General features: G+C 48.8%; 2 protein-coding genes across 3 annotated transcripts in view; both read left to right on the top strand.

Moving 5' to 3' along the window:
- Positions 1-3: 3 nt before the first annotated feature.
- Positions 4-16,825, top strand: ttc24 (tetratricopeptide repeat domain 24). 2 transcript variants are annotated; one of them, XM_075466878.1, is made up of 12 exons: positions 4-51; positions 2,061-2,280; positions 2,568-2,861; positions 4,005-4,206; positions 4,279-4,485; positions 11,237-11,365; positions 11,431-11,552; positions 11,721-11,810; positions 12,178-12,218; positions 12,290-12,399; positions 16,290-16,329; positions 16,409-16,825. In XM_075466878.1, the coding sequence occupies exons 2-12, from the start codon at positions 2,098-2,100 to the stop codon at positions 16,512-16,514; spliced, it is 1,524 nt and encodes a 507-aa protein (XP_075322993.1). In that variant the 5' UTR covers positions 4-51; positions 2,061-2,097; the 3' UTR covers positions 16,515-16,825. The 2 variants fall into 2 exon arrangements, with proteins under 2 accessions (XP_075322993.1, XP_075322994.1); XM_075466879.1 differs by lacking the exon at positions 4-51 and adding an exon at positions 1,861-1,908.
- A 4,879-nt stretch (positions 16,826-21,704) lies between these two features.
- The window catches only part of LOC142380515 (gonadotropin-releasing hormone II receptor-like), a 30,370-nt gene continuing 25,637 nt past the window's right edge, over positions 21,705-26,437 (top strand). Inside the window, exon 1 of the mRNA XM_075466429.1 lies at positions 21,705-21,929. The gene's annotated coding sequence lies outside the window, so the exon portion shown is untranslated. The remainder of the gene's footprint in view (positions 21,930-26,437) is intronic.

The following is a 26,437-nucleotide window of genomic DNA, read 5'->3' as shown; positions in this document are numbered from 1 at the left end:
GAGACAAACTAAAAGAGCTGGTACAACGTTAGCTTGCTGTCTATTTACCAGGTAAAAATATGGGTACAACGTTAGCTAGCTGTCTATTTACCAGGTAAAAATATGGGCACAACGTTAGCTAGCTGTCTATTTACCAGGTAAAAATATGGGTACAACGTTAGCTAGCTGTCTATTTACCAGGTAAAAATATGGGTACAACGTTAGCTAGCTGTCTATTTACCAGGTACAAATATGGGTACAACGTTAGCTAGCTGTCTATTTACCAGGTAAAAATATGTTTCCTTGTTTGCAGGTGAATGCATAGGGGCTCTGACCTCAGCTAAAGGCTGTGAGTGTGCCTGTTAGCAGCTGGTTAGTGACTGGTTAGTGGCTGGTTAGCAGCTGGTTAATGGCTGGTTAGCAGCTGGTTAGTGGCTAGTTAGCAGCTGGTTAATGGGTGGTTAGCAGCTGGTTAGTGGCTGGTTAGCGACTGGTCAATGGCTGGTTAGTGGCTGGTTAATGGCTGGTTAGCCGCTGGTTAGTGGGTGGTTAGCAGCTGTTTGAGTGGTTATCGGCTGGTTAGTAGCAGGTTAGCAGCTGGTTAGTGGCCTATTAGCAGATGGTTAGCGGCTGGTTAGCAGCTGGTTAGTGGCTGGTTAGCGGCTGGTTAATGGGTGGTTAGCGGCTGGTTAATATGTGGTTTGTGGCTGGTTAATGTGTGGTTAGCAGCTTGTTAGTGGGCTACTAGCAGATGGTTAGCGGCTGGTTAGTGGCTGGTTAGCAGCTGGTTAGTGGCTAGTTAGCAGCTGGTTAGTGTCCTATTAGCAGATGGTTAGCGGCTGGTTAGTGGCTGGTTAGCAGCTGGTTAGTGGCTGGTTAGCGGCTGGTTAGTGGGTAGTTAGCGGCTGGTTAGTGGCTGGTTAGCAGCTGGTTAGTGGCTAGTTAGCAGCTGGTTAGTGTCTGGTTAGCGGCTGGTTAGTGGGTAGTTAGCAGCTGGTTAGTGTCTGGTTAGCGGCTGGTTAGTGGGTAGTTAGCGGCTGGTTAATGGGAGGTTAGCGGCTGGTTAATGTGTCGTTAGTGGCTGGTTAGCAGATGGTTAGCGGCTGGTTAGTGGCTGGTTAGCAGCTGGTTAGTGTCTGGTTAGCGGCTGGTTAGTGTCGGGTTAGCGGCTGGTTAATGGGTGGTTAGCAGCTGGTTAGTGGCTGGTTAGCAGCTGGTTAATGGCTGGTTAGCAGCTGGTTAATGGCTGGTTAGCGTCTGGTTAGTGGCTGGTTAGCAGCTGGTTAATGGCTGGTTAGCAGCTGGTTAATGGGTGGTTAGCGGCTGGTTAGTGGCTGGTTAGCAGCTGGTTAGTGGCCTATTAGCAGATGGTTAGCGGCTGGTTAGCAGCTGGTTAGCCACTGGTTAATGGCTGGTTAGCGGCTGGTTAGTGGCTGGTTAGCGGCTGGTTAGTGGCTGGTTAGCGGCTGGTTAATGGGTGGTTAGCAGCTGGTTAGCGGCTGTAGGATCGGTCTGTGCACCTTTAACTACATCATTTCTGCTTTAATCCCTCTGAGAATTATGTTTCTGTCTCTGATTCTTTTTTCTGATTTCAGAGGTGTTGGAGTCAGAGAATTGGAAACCTTAGAATGTAAATGTAAATGTTTTTTATTTATTTATTTATATTTATTTCTACAGCCCTTTACAGCCAATCCTTACGGTGTACCAAAATGCTTTACAGCAGGTAATAAATAAAGACAAGAATAAGTCAAAACAATAAAAGAACAGTGAAAGCTGAAAGATAAAATAAGATAAAAGTGTCATCATGCTACTGAGTATTAAAGCCATCCTAAATATAATAATAAATAATATAATCAGAACCCTGTTTTCTCAGGACGATGGAAGCAGCTTCTCTCCTCAGAGATCAATAATGTGATCAGTGTCAGTGAGGTAATGATGTTTCTGCTGGACTGAAGCTTTGCTCCTTGTTATTATTCCACCTGCTGGTGAACACCTGTAACTGCGGCCTTAAATCTGACACCTTTCACTGCATTTTCCTGGTTGTATTGAGCAGGAATCCTGATCATTTGGTCTGTTTTCAGACTCTGTTCAGGCGAGCTGTCCTGCTGAGGACGCAGCATGGCGTCTGATGAGCCTCCACCAGGTGATGAAGAGGTGAGGAGGAGGAGGAGTAAGAGGAAGATGCAGAGGAGGACGATGGACATCGAGGAGTTAACAGCCGCTGGTCACGAAGCTCTGCAGGAGCGCCGGCCGCAGGACGCCGTCAGCTGCTTCAAAGAGGCTCTGAAGACTGCAGCACAGGTGAGAGGTCAGAGGTCAAGGTCAGAGGGACAGGTCAGAGGTGAGAGGTCAGAGGGACAGGTGAGAGGTCAGAGGGACAGGTGAGAGGTCAGAGGTGAGAGGTCAGGGTCAGAGGTCGGGGTCAGAGGTCACAGACAGCTTACACACAGGGTGGGACTCAGTAATATCAGCAGTTCCCAGAGGTCAGGGTCAGAGGTCAGAGGTCGCAGACAGCTCACACACAGGGTGGGACTCAGTAATATCAGCAGTTCTTGCAGAAACTACATTTCCCGCTCTGCTGCCCTCAGCTGCAGGACTCCCGGGTCCTCCGGGCCTGCTCCTTTAACCTGGGAGCTGCCTACGTGGAGGTGGGCCGACCTCAGAAAGGTGTGGACTTCCTCCAGCGGGCTCAGCCCGGTCCAAAGGCAGACCGTCTTCCCGACCTCCAGTTTAATCTGGCCGTGGCCCACAATGCACTGGGCCAGAGCCGAGAGGCCGCCGCCTACTTCCTGCAGGCCGCTCAGCTGTACAGGTCGCAGGGAGACGGAGGAAACGAGGGCGACGCCTGCATGGAGATGGGCCGCTGCCACAGCAGAACCCAGGTGGGCATCAGAACCAGAGAACCAACACAACCCTAATCTGGCTCAGGTGTATCAGTAGCCTAGCAAGCCAGACCCCTACAGCAGTGTGGGCGGGATAAACGGTGTTCTGTTAAGTTGCCTCTGCACTCAATGCCACGCAATAGGATGGCGCAACAACCAATCAGAGCGATGCAGAAGGCGCGAAGGAGCCAGCCTCTTCTGACCAGTCCTGGGTTGTCATGTCTTTGGGTGACTAATAAATTCGTCCATATTTCTAGAAATGAGAGCTGCTCCTTCCAAAGTGGGATGGATGCCGTCTCTCCTCATCAGACCAGATTTTATCCAGAAAGATTGCCAATTATCTCTGTAGCCCACGTTGTTTGCTGGACACCATCTAGACAACCAGCGATTGTAGGAGGACATGCGACTAAACATGTCATCACTGGTCAGATTTGGCAGGGGTCCAGAGAAAACTACGGAGTCCCACATTGTTTTGGCACGTTAACGTTAACTTAGGTGACCTCCGATTGGCGTAACCGGGTGTCATTACCGCCGACGTGAATAACTATTTTACCGTATTTACGTTTATCCTTAGCCAGCAGATTTAAATAGGATTCTACGTCGCCCGCTGGGGCCCCTGGAATGCATCTGACTATGGCCGCTGGTGCCTCTAATGCCACGTTTCTGACTATAGAGCTGCCAGTTACCAGGGTTTTGTCCTCAGCGGGTGTGTCGCTGAGTGGGGAAAATCTGTTTGAAGCGTGGACAGGTCGATGGTGAACAACGGGCTTGACTTTAGAGCTATGCCTCTTCCTGACAGTCACCCAGCAACCCTGTGATCCCGGCTGCTCGGGTTCTGCACAGGGTTAGCTACGCTAGGTGGCTCCGTACTGGCTAAAACAAACACCAAATATCTGTAGGAGTGAGTGTTCGCATTGAACAAGTACTGTGATCGGGTTCAATATTCGAAAATGTGTCACTTATAAGAAGAAACAATTATTTTAAATAATCCAAGAGGAGCAAGAAATTTCACAAAATACAATCAAGATAACAGGAAGTGATGCAATACTTCTTACCGCAAAGCATCAGTGGTTTAACAGGTGTAACAGGTGTAACAGGTGTGAAAGGTGTGTCAGGTGTAACAGGTGTTCTCTTGTATTACAGAACTGGTCTCTGGCGGTTCAGGGTTTCCTGCGAGCGGCAGAAAGTTACAGAGTTTCTTCCATGTTGGATTCTGCAGCCATCGCCCTGAAAGAGGCAGGAAGTCACATGATCCAATCAGATCAGTTCAGCCAGGATGACGTCAGCAGCGTGCTGGACGATTGTCTGAGTTTGACAGACAGCATCACTGACCTCAGAACTCAGGGTAATCACCTTCTATCAATAGAATAATAGATTCATCAATAGGTCGATCACTAACTCCTCTGATGTTGTCCAGGTGAACTGTACCTGTCGGTGGGCGTGTTTTACTGCCGGCTCAGGTGTTTCCAGGATGGGGTGCAATGTTTCCAGCGGGCCCTGGGCCCCGCAGCTCAGTGGCCCCACCTCCAGGCCAAAGTGCTGCACAACCTGGGAGCTGCCCTGAACTCTGTGGGCCAGTTCAGACCTGCTGTGCACTACCACAGGCTCGCTGTGGGGATGTACGGTGAGTCACCGCACCTGTCAGGCACCTGTCAGTCACCTCACGTCAGTCACCTGTCAGGCACCTGTCAGTCACCTGTCAGTCACCTCACGTCAGTCACCTTTCAGACACCTGTCAGTCACCTCACGTCAGTCACCTTTCAGACACCTGTCAGTCACCTGTCAGGCACCTGTCAGTCACCTGTCAGGCACCTGTCAGTCACCTGTCAGGCACCTGTCAGTCACCTCACGTCAGTCACCACGCATGTCAGTCACTTGTTACCACACGTCAGTCACCTGTCAGTTACCTGTCACCACGCATGTCAGTCACCTGTCACCACGCATGTCAGTCACCTGTCAGTTACCTGTCACCACGCATGTCAGTCACCTGTCAGTTACCTGTCACCACGCATGTCAGTCACCTGTCACCACACATGTCAGTCACCTGTCACCACGCATGTCAGTCACCTGTCAGTTACCTGTCACCACGCATGTCAGTCACCTGTCACCACACATGTCAGTCACCTGTCAGTTACCTGTCACCACGCATGTCAGTCACCTGTCACCACACATGTCAGTCACCTGTCACCACGCATGTCAGTCACCTGTCACCATGCATGTCAGTAACCTGTCAGTTACCTGTCACCACGCATGTCAGTCACCTGTCACCATGCATGTCAGTAACCTGTCAGTTACCTGTCACCACGCATGTCAGTCACCTGTCACCACGCATATCAGTCACATGTCAGTCACCTGTCTGTCACATGTCAGTCACATGTCAGTCACATGTCAGTCACTTGTTACCACACATGTCAGTCACCTGTCACCACGCATGTCAGTCACCTGTCACCACGTATGCCAGTCACCTGTCAGTTACCTGTCACCACGCATGTCAGTCACCTGTCACCACGCATGTCAGTCACATGTCAGTCACCTGTCTGTCACATGTCAGTCACCTGTCTGTCACATGTCAGTCACCTGTCAGTCAGCTGTCTGTCACATGTCAGTTACCTGTCACCACGCATGTCAGTCACCTGTCACCATGCATGTCAGTCACCTGTCACCACACGTCAGTCACCTTTCACCACGCATGTCAGTCACTTGTTACCACACGTCAGTCACCTGTCACCACGCATGTCAGTAACTTGTTACCACACATGTCAGTCACCTGTCACCACGCATGTCAGTCACTTGTTACCACACATGTCAGTCACCTGTCACCACGCATGTCAGTCACCTGTCACCACCAATGTCAGTCACATGTCTGTCACATGTCAGTCACATGTCAGTCAGCTGTCTGTCAGATGTCAGTTACCTGTCACCACGCATGTCAGTCACCTGTCTGTCACATGTCAGTCACATGTCAGTCACCTGTCTGTCACAAGACAGTCACATGTCAGTCACATGTCAGTCAAATGTCTGTCACATGTCAGTCACCTGTTACCACACATGTCAGTCACCTGTCACCACGCATGTCAGTCACCTGTCACCACGTATGCCAGTCACCTGTCAGTTACCTGTCACCACGCATGTCAGTCACCTGTCACCACGCATGTCAGTCACATGTCAGTCACCTGTCTGTCACATGTCAGTCACCTGTCTGTCACATGTCAGTCACATGTCAGTCACCTGTCAGTCAGCTGTCTGTCACATGTCAGTTACCTGTCACCACGCATGTCAGTCACCTGTCACCATGCATGTCAGTCACCTGTCACCACACGTCAGTCACCTTTCACCACGCATGTCAGTCACTTGTTACCACACATGTCAGTCACCTGTCACCACGCATGTCAGTAACTTGTTACCACACATGTCAGTCACCTGTCACCACGCATGTCAGTCACTTGTTACCACACATGTCAGTCACCTGTCACCACGCATGTCAGTCACCTGTCACCACCAATGTCAGTCACATGTCTGTCACATGTCAGTCACATGTCAGTCAGCTGTCTGTCAGATGTCAGTTACCTGTCACCACGCATGTCAGTCACCTGTCTGTCACATGTCAGTCACATGTCAGTCACCTGTCTGTCACAAGACAGTCACATGTCAGTCACATGTCAGTCAAATGTCTGTCACATGTCAGTCACCTGTCTGTCACATGTCAGTCACATGTCAGTCACCTGTCTGTCACCTGTCTGTCACATGTCAGTCAGCTGTATGTCACATGTCAGGCAACTGTCACCACACATGTCAGTCACATGTCAGTCAGCTGTCTGTCACATGTCAGTAACCTGTCTGTCACATGTCAGTCACCTGTCTGTCACATGTCAGTCACATGTCAGTCACCTGTCTGTCACATGTCTGTCACATGTCAGTCAGCTGTCTGTCACATGTCAGTCACATGTCAGTCACCTTTCTGTCAAATAGCTGTCACATGTCAGTCACCTGTCAGTCACCTGTCAGTCACATATCAGTCACATGTCAGTCACCTGTCAGTCACATGTCAGTCACCTGTCAGTCACCTGTCAGTCACATGTCAGTCACCTGTCAGTCCCATGTCAGTCACCTATCAGTCAGCTGTCTGTCACATGTCAGTCACATGTCAGTCACCTGTCTGTCACATGTCAGTCAGCTGTCTGTCATATGTCAGTCACCTGTCACCACACATGTCAGTCACATGTCAGTCACCTGTCAGTCACCTGTCAGTCACCTGTCAGTCACATGTCAGTCACCTGTCAGTCACATGTCAGTCACATGTCAGTCACCTGTCAGTCACCTGTCAGTCACATGTCAGTCACCTGTCAGTCACCTCTCAGTCACATGTCAGTCACATGTCTGTCACATGTCAGTCACATGTCAGTCACCTGTCACCACGCATGTCAGTAACTTGTTACCACACATGTCAGTCACCTGTCACCACGCATGTCAGTCACTTGTTACCACGCATGTCAGTCACCTGTCACCACCAATGTCAGTCACCTGTCTGTCACCTGTCAGTCACATGTCAGTCACCTGTCTGTCACAAGACAGTCACATGTCAGTCACATGTCAGTCAAATGTCTGTCACATGTCAGTCACCTGTCTGTCACATGTCAGTCACATGTCAGTCACCTGTCTGTCACCTGTCTGTTACATGTCAGTCAGCTGTATGTCACATGTCAGGCAACTGTCACCACACATGTCAGTCACATGTCAGTCACATGTCAGTCACCTGTCACCACACATGTCAGTCACATGTCAGTCAGCTGTCTGTCACATGTCAGTAACCTGTCTGTCACATGTCAGTCACCTGTCTGTCACATGTCAGTCACATGTCAGTCACATGTCAGTCACCTGTCTGTCACATGTCTGTCACATGTCAGTCACCTGTCTGTCACATGTCAGTCAGCTGTCTGTCACATGTCAGTCACATGTCAGTCACCTTTCTGTCAAATGGCTGTCACCTATCAGTCACCTGTCAGTCACCTGTCAGTCACATATCAGTCACATGTCAGTCACATGTCAGTCACATGTCAGTCACCTGTCAGTCACCTGTCAGTCACATGTCAGTCACCTGTCAGTCCCATGTCAGTCACCTATCAGTCAGCTGTCTGTCACATGTCAGTCACATGTCAGTCACCTGTCTGTCACATGTCAGTCAGCTGTCTGTCATATGTCAGTCACCTGTCACCACACATGTCAGTCACCTGTTAGTCACATGTCAGTCACCTGTCAGTCCCATGTCAGTCACCTATCAGTCAGCTGTCAGTCACCTGTCAGTCACATGTCAGTCACCTGTCAGTCACATGTCAGTCACATGTCAGTCACATGTCAGTCACCTGTCAGTCACCTCTCAGTCACCTTTCAGTCACATGTCTGTCACATGTCAGTCACATGTCAGTCACCTGTCTGTCACATGTCAGTCAGCTGTCTGTCAGCTGTCTGTCAGATGTCAGTCACATGTCAGTCACCTGTCAGTCACCTCTCAGTCACATGTCAGTCACATGTCTGTCACATGTCAGTCACATGTCAGTCACCTGTCACCACGCATGTCAGTAACTTGTTACCACACATGTCAGTCACCTGTCACCACGCATGTCAGTCACTTGTTACCACGCATGTCAGTCACCTGTCACCACCAATGTCAGTCACCTGTCTGTCACCTGTCAGTCACATGTCAGTCACCTGTCTGTCACAAGACAGTCACATGTCAGTCACATGTCAGTCAAATGTCTGTCACATGTCAGTCACCTGTCTGTCACATGTCAGTCACATGTCAGTCACCTGTCTGTCACCTGTCTGTTACATGTCAGTCAGCTGTATGTCACATGTCAGGCAACTGTCACCACACATGTCAGTCACATGTCAGTCACATGTCAGTCACCTGTCACCACACATGTCAGTCACATGTCAGTCAGCTGTCTGTCACATGTCAGTAACCTGTCTGTCACATGTCAGTCACCTGTCTGTCACATGTCAGTCACATGTCAGTCACATGTCAGTCACCTGTCTGTCACATGTCTGTCACATGTCAGTCACCTGTCTGTCACATGTCAGTCAGCTGTCTGTCACATGTCAGTCACATGTCAGTCACCTTTCTGTCAAATGGCTGTCACCTATCAGTCACCTGTCAGTCACCTGTCAGTCACATATCAGTCACATGTCAGTCACATGTCAGTCACATGTCAGTCACCTGTCAGTCACCTGTCAGTCACATGTCAGTCACCTGTCAGTCCCATGTCAGTCACCTATCAGTCAGCTGTCTGTCACATGTCAGTCACATGTCAGTCACCTGTCTGTCACATGTCAGTCAGCTGTCTGTCATATGTCAGTCACCTGTCACCACACATGTCAGTCACCTGTTAGTCACATGTCAGTCACCTGTCAGTCCCATGTCAGTCACCTATCAGTCAGCTGTCAGTCACCTGTCAGTCACATGTCAGTCACCTGTCAGTCACATGTCAGTCACATGTCAGTCACATGTCAGTCACCTGTCAGTCACCTCTCAGTCACCTTTCAGTCACATGTCTGTCACATGTCAGTCACATGTCAGTCACCTGTCTGTCACATGTCAGTCAGCTGTCTGTCAGCTGTCTGTCAGATGTCAGTCACCTGTCAGTCACATGTCAGTCACATGTCAGTCACCTGTCAGTCACCTGTCAGTCACCTGTCAGTCACCTGTCAGTCACCTGTCAGTCACATGTCAGTCACATGTCTGTCACATGTCAGTCACCTGTCAGTCACATGTCTGTCACATGTCTGTCACATGTCAGTCACATGTCTGTCACATGTCAGTCAGCTGTCTGTCACATGTCAGTCACTTGTCACCACACATGTCATTCACTTTTCTGTCACATGTCTGTCACATGTCAGTCACATGTCAGTCAGCTGTCTGTCACATGTCAGTCAGCTGTCTGTCACATGTCAGTCACTTGTCACCACACATGTCATTCACCTTTCTGTCACATGTCAGTCACCTGTCAGTCACATGTCAGTCAGCTGTCTGTCACCTGTCAGTCACATGTCAGTCACATGTCAGTCACCTGTCAGTCACCTGACAGTCAGCTGTCTGTCACATGTCAGTCACATGTCAGTCACCTGTCTGTCACATGTCAGTCAGCTGTCTGTCACATGTCAGTCAGCTGTCTGTCAGATGTCAGTCACCTGTCAGTCAGCTGTCTGTCAGATGTCAGTCACATGTCAGTCACCTGTCAGTCACATGTCAGTCACATGTCAGTCACATGTCTGTCACATGTCAGTCACCTGTCAGTCAGCTGTCTGTCACATGTCAGTCACATGTCAGTCACATGTCAGTCACATGTCAGTCACCTGTCAGTCAGCTGTCTGTCACATGTCAGTCACCTGTCAGTCACCTGTCAGTCAGCTGTCTGTCACATGTCAGTCAAATTTCAGTCACCTGTCTGTCAGATGTCAGTCACCTGTCTGTCAGATGTCAGTCACATGTCTGTCACATGTCAGTCTCTTGTCTGTCACATGTCAGTCACCTGTCTGTCACATGTCAGTCAGCTGTCTGTCACATGTCAGTCACTTGTCACCACACATGTCAGTCACTTTTCTGTCACGTCTGTCACATGTCAGTCCCATGTCAGTCACCTGTCAGTCACCTGTCAGTCACCTGTCAGTCACCTTTCTGTCACATGTCAGTCACCTTTCTGTCACATGTCAGTCACCTGTCAGTTACATGTCAGTCACCTGTCTATCACATGTCAGTCACATGTCAGTCACATGTCTGTCACATGTCAGTCACCTGTCTGTCACATGTCAGTCACCTGTCAGTCAGCTGTCTGTCACATGTCAGTCACCTGTCTGTCACATGTCAGTCAGCTGTCAGTCAGCTGTCTGTCACATGTCAGTCACCTGTCAGTCAGCTGTCTGTCACATGTCAGTCACCTGTCTGTCACATGTCAGTCACCTGTCAGTCACCTGTCTGTCACATGTCAGTCACATGTCAGTCAGCTGTCTGTCACATGTCAGTCACCTGTCTGTCACATGTCAGTCAGCTGTCACCACACATGTTTGGAGGTTTATCAATGAGACAGTTTATTATTTTATCAATCACACCTCAGACCTCATCTACCGGTGCATCCGGGGGGGCAGCCGTGGCCTAGTGGTTAGAGAGGTGGACTTAAGATCAGAGGGTTGCAAGTTCAAGGCCCGCCATTACCTCTCCCTACACCTCCATTCATGGCTGAAGTGCCCTTGAGCAAGGCACCTAACCCCACATTGCTCCAGGGCCTGTAACCAATACCCTGTATCTAAATAAGATGTAAGTCGCTTTGGATAAAAAAGCGTCAGCTAAGTGTAATGTAATGTAATGTAATCTTTTTCTGCAGGCTCCCTGGGTTGCCGTGGTGACCAGGCTCAATGTTTCAGTAACCTGGCGTATGCTCGCAGTGAGCTGGGTGAAGAAGATGAGGCAGCGGAGAGCTTCATCCTGGCTCTGCAGGGGTTTAGGGACACAGGTAATTAATTCAGTGTTCTCCTGTGTGTCAGCAGTGATCAGGTGTTCTTACCTGTGTGTCTGCAGAGGATCACATGGCTCAGGTGCAGGTGTGTGAGTCCTTGGCGGAGTGTTACCTTAGGCAAAGGAAGCAGCAGAAAGCTGTTCAGCTCTACAAAGAGGCTCTGAGCGCCCTGGCTCACTGTGAGGTAACTCACCTGGAACATAAAAGCTGTGATAACCATGATGTCATTTCCTGTCACATGGTTCCTTGTTAGCCCATCAGTGATCTCTTTATTCTGAAATGAGAGCAGTGATGTCATGAGGGGAACCATCAGATCATTCTGACCAATCACAGCTCCTGTTCTTCTCCTCAGGAAGGTGGAGGTGTTCAGGATCGACTGGTGGAGCGACTCACTGCGGCCCTGCAGCAGAAGCTGACCGTCAGTCTGCAGGTCAGACCACAGGTCAGACCACAGCTCCACCCACCACAGCTCCACCCACACTGCTCCACCCACACTGCTCCACCCACCACAGCTCCACCCACACTGCTCCACCCACACTGCTCCACCCACCACAGCTCCACCCACACTGCTCCACCCACACTGCTCCACCCACACTGCTCCACCCACCACAGCTCCACCCACCACAGCTCCACCCACCACAGCTCCACCCACCACTGCTCCACCCACACAGCTCCACCCACCACTGCTCCACCCACCACTGCTCCACCCACCACAGCTCCACCCACCACAGCTCCACCCACCACAGCCCCACCCACCACTAATCCACCCACCACAGCTCACAGCTCCACCCACTTTCTTTCTCTCACAGATGCCCCGCCCCCTCAGCCCACCTGTGAGGCAGGCTCTCAGGTAACTGACAGAGTGAAAGTTCAGTCCGGTGACCAGTTCTGTGCTCATGTTCTGACTCCGCCCCCTCACAGAAAGAGTGACATCACACAGACTCCGCCCCCTCGCAGAAAGAGTGACATCACACAGAGTCCAGCTGCTGCAGCCAATCAGCAACCAAAGGAGCAGAGTGGGGAGGAGCCAGGTAAGTACCTATCACCTGTTCCAGCTTGAAACGAACACCTTGGCGAACACCTGGTGCACACCTGGCGAACACCTAGCGAACACCTGGTGCACACCTGGTGCACACCTGGCGAACACCTGGCGAACACGTGGCGAACACCTGGCGAACACCTGGAGAACACCTGGCGCACACCTGGCGAACACCTGGCGAACACGTGGCGAACACCTGGAGAACACCTGGCGAACACCTGGCGAACACCTGGTGCACACCTGGCGAACACCTGGCGAACACCTGGCGAACACCTGGCGAACACCTGGTGAACACCTGGTGAACACGTGGCGCACACCTGTCGAACACCTGGCGAACACGTGGCGAACACCTGGAGAACACCTGGCGAACACCTGCCGAACACCTGGCGCACACCTGGAGAACACCTGGAGAACACCTGGCGAACACCTGGCGCACACCTGGCGAACACCTGGCGAAGACCTGGCGAACACCTGGTGCACACCTGGCGAACACCCGGTGAACACCTGGCGAACACCTGGCGCACACCTGGCGAACACCTGGCGAACACGTGGCGAACACCTGGCGAACACCTGGAGAACACCTGGCGCACACCTGGCGAACACCTGGCGAACACGTGGCGAACACCTGGAGAACACCTGGCGAACACCTGGCGAACACCTGGTGCACACCTGGCGAACACCTGGCGAACACCTGGCGAACACCTGGTGAACACCTGGCGAACACCTGGTGAACACCTGGCGAACACCTGGTGAACACCTGGTGAACACGTGGCGCACACCTGTCGAACACCTGGCGAACACGTGGCGAACACCTGGAGAACACCTGGCGAACACCTGCCGAACACCTGGCGCACACCTGGAGAACACCTGGAGAACACCTGGCGAACACCTGGCGCACACCTGGCGAACACCTGGCGAACACCTGGCGAACACCTGGCGAAGACCTGGCGAACACCTGGTGCACACCTGGCGAACACCCGGTGAACACCTGGCGAACACCTGGCGCACACCTGGCGAACACCTGGTGAACACGTGGCGAACACCTGTCGAACATGTGGCGAACACCTGGCGCACACCTGTCGAACACCTGTCGAACACCTGTCGAACACCTGTCGAACACCTGTCGAACACGTGGCGAACACCTGGCGAACACGTGGCGAACACCTGGAGAACACCTGGTGAAGACCTGGTGCACACCTGGCGAACACCTGGCGAACACCTGGTGCACACCTGGTGCACACCTGGCGAACACCTGGCGAACACGTGGCGAACACCTGGTGAACACGTGGCGCACACCTGGTGCACACCTGGCGCACACCTGGCGCACACCTGGCGAACACCTGGCGCACACCTGGCGCACACCTGGTGCACACCTGGCGAACACCTGGCGAACACCTGGCGAACACCTGGCGAACACCTGGAGAACACCTGGCGAACACCTGGCGAACACCTGGCGAAAACGTGGCGAACACCTGGAGAACACCTGGCGAAGACCTGGCGAACACCTGGTGCACACCTGGCGAACACCTGGCGAACACCTGGTGAACACCTGGCGAACACCTGACGGACACCTGGCGAACACCTGGCGAACACCTGGCGAACACCTGGCGAACACGTGGCGCACACCTGGCGAACACCTGGCGCACACCTGGAGAACACCTGGAGAACACCTGGCGCACACCTGGCGCACACCTGGCGAACACCTGGCGCACACCTGGCGAACACCTGGCGAACACCTGGCGCACACCTGGAGAACACCTGGAGAACACCTGGCGAACACCTGGCGCACACCTGGCGAACACCTGGCGCACACCTGGCGAACACCTGGCGAACACCTGGTGCACACCTGGCGAACACCCGGGGAACACCTGGCGAACACCTGGCGCACACCTGGCGAACACCTGGTGAACACATGGCGAACACCTGTCGAACATGTGGCGAACACCTGGCGAACACCTGGCGCACACCTGGCGAACACCCGGGGAACACCTGGCGAACACCTGGCGAACACCTTGTGAACACCCGGCGAACACCTGTCGAACACGTGGCGAACACCTGTCGAACACCCGTCGAACACCCGTCGAACACGTGGCGAACACCTGGCGAACACCCGGCGAACACCTGGAGAACACCTGGTGAAGACCTGGTGCACACCTGGCGAACACCTGGCGAACACCTGGTGCACACCTGGCGAACACCTGGCGAACACCTGGCGAACACCTGGCGAACACCTGGAGAACACCTGGCGCACACCTGGCGAACACCTGGCGAACACCTGGCGAAAACGTGGCGAACACCTGGAGAACACCTGGCGAAGACCTGGCGAACACCTGGTGCACACCTGGCGAACACCTGGCGAACACCTGGCGAACACCTGGCGAACACCTGACGGACACCTGGCGAACACCTGGCGAACACCTGGCGAACACCTGGCGAACACGTGGCGCACACCTGGCGAACACCTGGCGCACACCTGGAGAACACCTGGAGAACACCTGGCGAACACCTGGCGCACACCTGGCGCACACCTGGCGAACACCTGGCGAACACCTGGCGCACACCTGGAGAACACCTGGAGAACACCTGGCGAACACCTGGCGCACACCTGGCGAACACCTGGCGCACACCTGGCGAACACCTGGCGAACACCTGGTGCACACCTGGCGAACACCCGGGGAACACCTGGCGAACACCTGGCGCACACCTGGCGAACACCTGGTGAACACGTGGCGAACACCTGTCGAACATGTGGCGAACACCTGGCGAACACCTGGTGCACACCTGGCGAACACCCGGGGAACACCTGGCGAACACCTGGCGAACACCTTGTGAACACCCGGCGAACACCTGTCGAACACCCGTCGAACACCTGTCGAACACGTGGCGAACACCTGGCGAACACCCGGCGAACACCTGGAGAACACCTGGTGAAGACCTGGTGCACACCTGGCGAACACCTGGCGAACACCTGGTGCACACCTGGCGCACACCTGGCGAACACCCGGTGAACACCTGGCAAACACCTGGTGCACACCTGGCGAACACCCGGCGAACACCTGGTGCACACCTGGCGAACACCTGGCGAACACTTGGCGAACACCTGGCGAACACGTGGCGAACACCTGTCAAACACCTGGCGAACACCTGGCGAACACCTGGCGAACACCTGTCGAACACGTGGCGAACACCTGTCGAACACCTGGCGAACACCTGGCGAACACTTGGCGAACACCTGGCGAACACCTGGCGAACACCTGGCGAACACCTGGCGAAGACCTGGCGCACACCTGGTGCACACCTGGCGAACACCTGGCGAACACCTGGTGAACACCTGGCGCACACCTGGTGAACACCTGGCGCACACCTGGTGAACACCTGGCGCACACCTGGCGAACACCTGGTGCACACCTGGCGAACACCCGGTGAACACCTGGCAAACACCTGGCGCACACCTGGCGCACACCTGGCGCACACCTGGCGAACACCTGGCGAACACGTGGCGAACACCTGTCGAACACCTGGCGAACACCTGGCGAACACCTGGCGAACACGTGGCGAACACCTGGCGAACACCTGTCGAACACGTGGCGAACACCTGGCGAACACCTGGCGAACACCTGGCGAACACCTGGCGAACACCTGGCGAACACCTGATGAACACCTGGCGAACACCTGGCGAACACCTGGCGAACACCTGGCGAACACCTGGCGAACACCTGATGAACACCTGGCGAACACCTGGCGAACACCTGGCGAACACCTGGCGAACACCTGGTGCACCTGGCTGCTGGTGTATCTCACCTCTCAGCAGAATCCTGCTGCTGTTATGATGTCAGAACAAATGTTTGACAGCTGGAGGTAGTGACTCACCTGTGTTTCCAGGTGAGCGCTGGTTGGACAGAGGGAACCCCCAGACTGACAGGTGACTGACATCTATCAATAAAACTATTTAGAACGTGATAATATTTGGTAAATGTTCCTTTTGTAATGTTTTCTTCCAGCGCCGCGTCATTGGCTCAGGAGGCCCGGCGCACCTGCCCAGGTGACAGGACAGAGGCGGCGCTGCCCAGGTCCAGGTGGAGGTCGCGGCTTTGTTTGCTGATGTAGCGTTCTCTCTGCTGATGGACAGTTAAAGGACTGCGAGTCACCATCGGCCGCTGCTTTAAGAGGCCGACGACTCTGTTAACAACATCAGAAAAGTTCATCAGGAACTACAGCGCTGCTGTCTTTTTATTTTTCCAGAAATATTTTATTTAAGTTTTCCACAGTGAAAAATACAAACATACAACAAACAAAACAAGCTTTTCACTGAAAATTCTCTCTCATCCAGGTGTTTACTTCCTCCAGACACTGACACAGTACGTCTGCTGGGCTGCAGTCGTCCGGTGACAGAAACACATAAAGTTGTGTATCGTCTGCATAACTGTGATAATTGATGTTAAAATTCTGCAATATCTGATCCATAGGGAGCATATACAAGTTAATGTAATGAAATGTAATGTAGAGTAATGTAATGTACAGTAATTTAATGTAATGTAATGTAATGTACAGTAATTTAATGTAGAGTAATGTAATGTACAGTAATTTAATGTAGAGTAATGTAATGTAATGTACAGTAATTTAATGTAGAGTAATGTAATGTACAGTAATTTAATGTAATGTACAGTAATTTAATGTAGAGTAAAGTAATGTAATGTACAGTAATTTAATGTAGAGTAATGTAATGTAATGTAATGTACAGTAATTTAATGAACAATATTGACCAAACTGAGATCATTCTGTTTGGGAGAAAAGAGAAGAAGGTCAGCGTTGGTAAATATCTTGAGACTCAGGCCCTTACAATCACTGACCAAGTTGGTAACCTCGGAGTTTTGATAGTGTACATTACATTACTCTACATTACATTACTCTACATTACATTACTGTACATTACATTGCATTACTCTACATTACATTACTCTACATTACATTACTGTACATTACATTACTCTACATTACATTACTCTGCATTACATTACATTACTCTACATTACATTGCTTTACATTACATTACTGTACATTACATTACTGTACATTACATTGCATTACTCTACATTACATTACTGTACATTACATTACTGTACATTACATTACTCTACATTACATTACTTTACATTACATTACTTTACATTACATTACATTACTCTACATTACATTACATTACTCTACATTACATTACTCTACACTACATTACTCTGCATTACATTACATTACTCTACATTACATTACTCTACACTACATTACTCTGCATTACATTACATTACTCTACATTACATTACTCTACATTACATTACTGTGCATTACATTACATTACATTAATTTACATTACATTACTTTACATTACATTACTGTGCATTACATTACTTTACATTACTGTACTTTACATTACTTTACATTACGTTACTGTGCATTACATTACATTACATTAATTTACATTACATTACTTTACATTACATTACTGTGCATTACATTACTTTACATTACTGTACTTTACATTACTTTACATTACATTACTGTGCATTACATTACTTTACATTAATTTACATTACATTACTGTGCATTACATTACTTTACATTACTGTACATTACATTACTTTACATTACATTACTGTGTATTACATTACTTTACATTACATAACTGCATCACATTACTTTACATTGCTTTACATTACATTACTGTGCATCACATTACTTTACATTGCTTTACATTACATTACTGTGCATTACATTACTTTACATTACATTAATTTACATTACTGTACATTACATTACTTTACATCACATTACTGTACATTGCATTACTTTACATTACATTACTTTACATTACTACATATTACATTACTTTACATTATTGTGCATTACATTACTTTACATTACATTACTGTGGATTACATTACTTTGCATTACATTACTGTACATTACATAACTGCATATGACATTACTCTACATTACATTACTGTACATTACATCACATTACTTTACATTACATTACATCACATTACTTTACATTACATTACATAACTGCACTTGACATTACTGTACATTACATTACATCACATTACTATACATTACATCACATTACTATGCATTACATTACATTACTCTACATTACTGTGCATTACATTACATTACATTACATTACTGTACATTACATTACATAACTGCATATGACATTACTGTACATTACATCACATTACATTACATTACTCTACATTATATCACATTACATTACATTACATTACATAACTGCACATGACATTACTGTACATTACATTACATCACATTACTATAAATGACTCTACATTACTTTACATTACTGTACATTACTGTACATTACATTACTGTACATTACATTACATTACTGTATATTAATTTACATTACATTACTGCACATTAATTTACATTACATTACTTTACATTACATTACATTACTGTACATTACTTTACATTACATTACTTTACATTACATTACTGTACATTACATTACAATACTGTACATTACATTACAATACTGTACATTACTTTACATTACATTACTGTACATTACTTTACTGTTTATTACTGTACATTACATTACATAACTGTATATTACATTACTGTACATTACTTTACTGTTTATTACTGTACATTACATTACATAACTGTAATTACATTACTGTACATTACATCACATTTCATTACATTACTGTACATTACATCACATTACTTTACATTACTGTACATTACTGTACATTAGATTACTATACATTACATTACATTACAGTACTGTACATTACTGTACATTACATGACTCTACATTACTTACATTACATGACTGTACATTACTGTATATCACATTACATGACTGTACATTACTGTATATCACATTACTTTACATTACATGACTCTACATTACATGACTGTACATTACTGTTCATTAGATAGTCTGGGATCAGAGTCTGGGATCTGCAGTGTGTAAGTGATGAGCTGAATGAAGCTGAATGGAGCTGACAGACTGCAGGTGTCAGCAGCTCTGCTTCCTGCTGTCGGCCGGCTGGTTCTGATGTTTAATTCATCAGAGGCGGTGCTGATGCAGCAGCTGAGGCTGCGTGGCTCTGCAGGAGGAAACACGTTGCTGTGATCCTCTGCTGTGATCCTCTGCTGTGATTCTCTGCTGCGATCCTGTGCTGCTCTGAGCAGGAAGACTTCAGCTGACAGGAAACAACAAAGAAGAACAGAAACAAGGTTTTCCACCAGAATCTGTTCACATCAGAATCTGTTCACATCAGAATCTGTTCACATCAGAATCTGTTCACACCAGAATCTGTTCACATCAGAATCTGTTCACACCAGAATCTGTTCACATCAGAATCTGTTTACATCAGAATCTGTTCACACCAGAATCTTTTCACATCAGAATCTGTTCACACCAGAATCTCTTCACATCAGAATCTCTTCACATCAGAATCTGTTCACACCAGAATCTGTTCACATCAGAATCTGTTCACATCAGAATCTGTTCACATCAGAATCTGTTCACACCAGAATCTGTTTACATCAGAATCTGTTCACACCAGAATCTGTTCACATCAGAATCTGTTCACACCAGAATCTGTTCACACCAGAATCTGTTCACACCAGAATCTGTTCACATCAGAATCTGTTCACATCAGAATCTGTTCACATCAGACCAGAATCTGTTTACATCAGACCAGAATCTGTTTACATCAGAATCTGTTCACATCAGACCAGAATCTGTTTACATCAGAATCTGTTTACATCAGAATCTGTTCACATCAGAATCTGTTCACACCAGAATCTGTTTACATCAGAATCTGTTCACACCAGAATCTGTTCACATCAGAATCTGTTCACACCAGAATCTGTTCACACCAGAATCTGTTCACACCAGAATCTGTTCACATCAGAATCTGTTCACACCAGAATCTGTTCACATCAGAATCTGTTCACATCAGACCAGAATCTGTTTACATCAGACCAGAATCTGTTTACATCAGACCAGAATCTGTTTACATCAGAATCTGTTCACACCAGAATCTGTTCACACCAGAATCTGTTCACATCAGAATCTGTTTACATCAGAATCTGTTCACACCAGAATCTGTTCACACCAGAATCTGTTCACACCAGAATCTGTTTACATCAGAATCTGTTCACACCAGAATCTGTTCACACCAGAATCTGTTCACATCACAATCTGTTCACATCACAATCTGTTCACACCAGAATCTGTTCACATCACAATCTGTTCACACCAGAATCTGTTCACATCAGAATCTGTTCACATCACAATCTGTTCACACCAGAATCTGTTCACATCAGAATCTGTTCACATCATGTTTCAGGTCCCATCTGAGCTGCTGGTAAACTGCAGGATTTCCTCAGCTGAACCAGGATCAGCTGCAGACACACACGCTAACACACACACAGACACAAACACACACACACTAACACACACACACGCTAACACACACACAGACACAAACACACACACGCTAACACACATACACGCTAACACACACAGACACAAACACACACACACACGCTAACACACACACACACACAGACACACGCTAACACACACACACGCTAACACACACACACACACACACACGCTAACACACACACACGCTAACACACACACAGACACAAACACACACACACGCTAACACACACACACACACACACACGCTAACACACACACACGCTAACACACACACAGACACAAACACACACACACACGCTAACACACACACACACGCTAACACACACACACGCTAACACACACACACGCTAACACACACACACGCAACACACACACAGACACAAACACACAGACACACGCTAACACACACAGACACAAACACACACACACGCTAACACACACACACGCAACACACACACAGACACAAACACACAGACACACGCTAACACACACAGACACAAACACACACACACGCTAACACACACACACACGCTAACACACACACACACGCTAACACACACACACACGCTAACACACACACAGACACAAACACACAGATACAAACACACAGACACAAACACACACACACACACACACACACACAGACACAAACACACACACACACGCTAACACACACACACACAGACACAAACACACAGACACAAACACACACGCTAACACACACACACACGCTAACACACACACACGGCTGTAGCCCCGCCCCCGCTGCAGTCTCCAGGTTCCTCAGATTTTCTCCTCAGTGTTTCTGCTGCTGCTGCTACTGCTCAGGATCCTGAACTCATTCGGATTACAGCGGGTTCTGTGCATCTCCTTGGGTTCTTCGGGTTCCTCGGGTTCTTCAGGTTCTTCAGGGTTCTTCGGGTTCTTTGGGTTCTTCGGGTTCTTCAAGGTTCTGAGTGTGTCGGAGTTTGGAGAAACATGAGGAGGAGAGGAGAACAGAGGAGTCCGACCTGAGGAGGAGAACAGCTGCTGAGCAGGTAAACACACAGAGAGCCCGAGCACCCGGATCAGAACCGGATCAGAACCGGATCAGAACCGGATCAGAACCTGTGTGTGTGTGGTGGAATGCTGCAGCCCGATCTGATCTGATCTGATCTGATCTGGAAACTAAACCTTATCTAAAACTAAAACTCTGTTATCTGTGAGATGAAGAACTGATCTAAAGTGGATCTGAACTGTCTCCAGATCCACAGGGTTCTGTTGGGTCCCTGCAGCAGGTTTAATGATGATGAGAGGGTGTTTTACTGCAGGCTCACAGCAGGAGAGGTTGAACATGTGGTTCCTTCCTTTATGAGCCGACAGGACCCCCTTAAAGCAGCTACTTTACCGGCGAAGGGGGACACCAGCGGGTGTTTATATCCCAGCTTCAGGTACGATGGGCTCACTGCAGCCTCCATCCTCAACAGCAGGGGTCACAGAGTAAAGTCAAACTGCATCATTTCCACACAAACTAACCACAGATGGGACCGTCCTCCAGGTGGGCAGTGTTGCCAGGTTGGGCACAGTTTCAGTATAGGTTTCCCTTTTGCAATCCTCCCATTTTCTTTGTTCTTGCTGCAAATGTCAGACCCAGCTGACTGGGAACATCTTCTGTGGGGTTAGGGTTAGGGTTAGGGTTAGTTTTAGGGTTTGGGTTAGGGTTAGGTTAGGGTTAGGGTAGGGGTAGGGTTGGGGTAGGGGTTAGGGTTAGGGTTAGGGTAGGGGTTAGGTTAGGGTTAGGGTAGGGGTAGGGTTGAGGTAGGGGTTAGGGTTAGGGTAGGGGTAGGATTGAGGTAGGGGTTAGGGTTAGGGTTAGGGTTGGGGTAGGGGTAGGTTAGGGTTAGGATTAGCATAAGGGTCAGGGTTTGGTTTGGTTTGGTTTGATTAGGTTAGGGTTAGGTTAGCGTAAGGGGTAGGGTCAGGGTCAGGGTAGGGGTTGGGTCAGGGTTTGGTTTGGTTTGGTTTGATTAGGTTAGGTTAGCGTAAGGGGTTGGGTCAGGGTTTGGTTTGGTTTGGTTTGATTAGGTTAGGTTAGCGTAAGGGGTTGGGTCAGGGTTTGGTTTGATTTGGTTTGGGTTAGGGTCAGGTTAGGGTGTCTTGGAGGAGTTTGTAATCATTTCTGCTCTCTGGTTTCCTGTCAGGGTTACAGGGTTCCTGTATGGTGTTTGTTTTAGAAATGCAGATTTAAAGCTGATTCCATCATTATTTCTTCTCCTTGATATTAATAACAAGACTTTAATATAGATTTATGAAGCCGGAACGTTCATAAAACCTGAGGGATGAGTTTCAGATTCTTCTGCCACCGGCTGTAAAATCCAACATGAAGCAGCTCTGAGGGGCCTGAGCCTCAGCCAATCAGAGGCAGCGGGCGGGGCCTGGCGCTCTGCAGTCACAGAGCCGCAGGTTGCCAAGGTGACATCATGAACACACGCAGACCAACCCTGCGGCTAAAAATAACCCCGGGCTGCAACCTAACCTGGGTGTGTGTGAGTGAGTGTGTTCACCATGTTGTGGGGACCTGCCTGTGTGTTCACCATGTTGTGGGGACCTGCCTGTGTGTTCACCATGTTGTGGGGACCTGCCTGTGTGTTCACCATGTTGTGGGGACCTGCCTGTGTGTTCACCATGTTGTGGGGACCTGCCTGTGTGTGTTCACCATGTTGTGGGGACCTGCCTGTGTGTTCACCATGTTGGGGGGACCTGCCTGTGTGTGTTCACCATGTTGTGGGGACCTGCCTGTGTGTTCACCATGTTGTGGGGACCTGCCTGTGTGTGTTCACCATGTTGTGGGGACCTGCCTGTGTGTGTTCACCATGTTGTGGGGACCTGCCTGTGTGTGTTCACCATGTTGTGGGGACCTGCCTGTGTGTGTTCACCATGTTGTGGGGACCTGCCTGTGTGTGTTCACCATGTTGTGGGGACCTGCCTGTGTGTTAACCATGTTGTGGGGAACTGCCGGTCCTCTTAACATTATCAGATGGTTTCAGGTGACAGATGGATGATGGATGATGGATGATGGAATTCTGAATGTTTGACTTCAGAGTGATCATTCTTCCTTCGACTCTCTGGTCTGAAGGAAACTCTCTGGGTGTTTCTGATGAAGTTTATCCTCCTGAAGCATCTCTGGAATCTCTCCTGGACAGGTGGCTCCATCCTGGTTCTTCTGTGAGTCATCATCTGCTCACTCCTCATTGGAGGGTGGGAATCTGTTGCCACGGAAACCCCTTCCCACAGTCTTTGTGCTTCAACAAGCTTTATCTGTGATCTTTCCTGGGTGCGGAGGCAGGAAGTCCCAATAAGAGCTGATGGACTGTTGGCTGGTAGATAGGACAGCGGACAGACAGGTGAACCATGGCGTCCAATCAGTGCTCACCAGGTGATTCTTCCTCAGTCAAACAGGAACAAACCTGCTCTGTGTGGGCTTCAGCATGATGGATGTCCTCCAGGTGATTGTTAGCCTTAGAACAGGCGGTGGAGGGTTTATAAAAGCCCAGAAACACAACATCAGTGGGAATCTTTCACCTGCATCAGACCAGTCCAGCATGAGTTCTGTTGTCCTGCTGTAGCCTTTGGATTCAGAGAGAACAATCCTGCCCATCAGACTCAGTGGCTCCACACCATCAGATTAATTCCATTACAGCTATAGTTGGGTTCTGCTCCTTATTTAAGGGTAATTCTCCTTGGATATATATGGCGGTGAATGAATGGGATCAGAGGCACAAAGCGTGTCATACCCCGGTATGATAGGTGGCGCTGTACCCATTCCAGCTGTTGCTAATAGAGCCACTTCCTGTTGACCTCTTCACCACCAACAACAACAACAAACTCAGGCATTGGAGAAAGCTGGAGAACGCAGAGCCAGATGAAGCTACGTCCCTCTACATTTGGTCTGTGATGAGCTGCTTGTTGCACAAACTCGATGCCCAACGGAGCATTCTCCATCGCGTTGTTTGTTTCTTTCTGACGGCGACATTACATTACATCACATCACATCACATTACATCACATTACATCACATCACATCACATTACATTACATTACATCACATCACATCACATCACATCACATTACATCACATCACATCACATTACATTACATCACATTACATCACATTACATCACATTACATCACATTACATTACATTACATCACATCACATCACATCACATCACATTACATCACATCACATCACATTACATCACATCACATTACATTACATTACATCACATCACATCACATTACATCACATTACATTACATTACATTACATCACATCACATCACATCACATTACATTACATTACATCACATAACATCACATTACATTACATCACATCACATCACATCACATCACATTACATCACATCACATTACATCACATTACATTACATCACATCACATCACATTACATTACATCACATCACATCACATCACATCACATTACATCACATCACATTACATCACATTACATTACATCACATCACATCACATCACATCACATCACATCAATCACATTACATTACATTACATCACATTACATCACATTACATCACATCACATTACATCACATTACATTACATTACATCACATAACATCACATTACATTACAGTACATCACATCACATCACATCACATAACATCACATCACATTACATCACATTACATTACATTACATCACATCACATCACATTACATCACATAACATTACATTACATTACATCACATCACATCACATCACATCACATCACATTACGTCACGTCACGTCACGTCACGTCACGTCACGTCACGTCACGTCACGTCACGTCACGTCACGTCACCTCACCTCACCTCACCTCACCTCACCTCACGTCACCTCACGTCACATCACCTCACCTCACCTCACCTCACCTCACCTCACGTCACATCACATCACATCACATCACATCACATCACATCACCTCACCTCACCTCACCTCACCTCACGTCACGTCACCTCACATCACCTCACCTCACCTCACCTCACCTCACGTCACCTCACCTCACCTCACCTCACCTCACGTCACCTCACCTCACATCACCTCACCTCACCTCACCTCACCTCACGTCACGTCACCTCACATCACCTCACATCACATCACATCACCTCACCTCACCTCACCTCACCTCACCTCACCTCACGTCACGTCACCTCACATCACCTCACCTCACCTCACCTCACCTCACGTCACATCACATCACCTCACGTCACATCACATCACCTCACCTCACATCACATCACCTCACCTCACCTCACCTCACCTCACATCACATCACCTCACCTCACCTCACATCACCTCACCTCACCTCACGTCACATCACATCACCTCACCTCACGTCACATCACATCACCTCACATCACATCACCTCACCTCACCTCACGTCACATCACCTCACCTCACCTCACCTCACATCACATCACGTCACGTCACGTCACGTCACATCACATCACGTCACATTATATCACATTATGTTACATTACATCACATCACA

This window comes from Odontesthes bonariensis, chromosome 5 (genome assembly GCF_027942865.1).
Source record: "Odontesthes bonariensis isolate fOdoBon6 chromosome 5, fOdoBon6.hap1, whole genome shotgun sequence".
Classification (NCBI taxonomy): domain Eukaryota; kingdom Metazoa; phylum Chordata; class Actinopteri; order Atheriniformes; family Atherinopsidae; genus Odontesthes; species Odontesthes bonariensis.
Note: the sequence above shows the minus strand (reverse complement) of the source record. Positions and strands in the feature narration are given on the sequence as shown.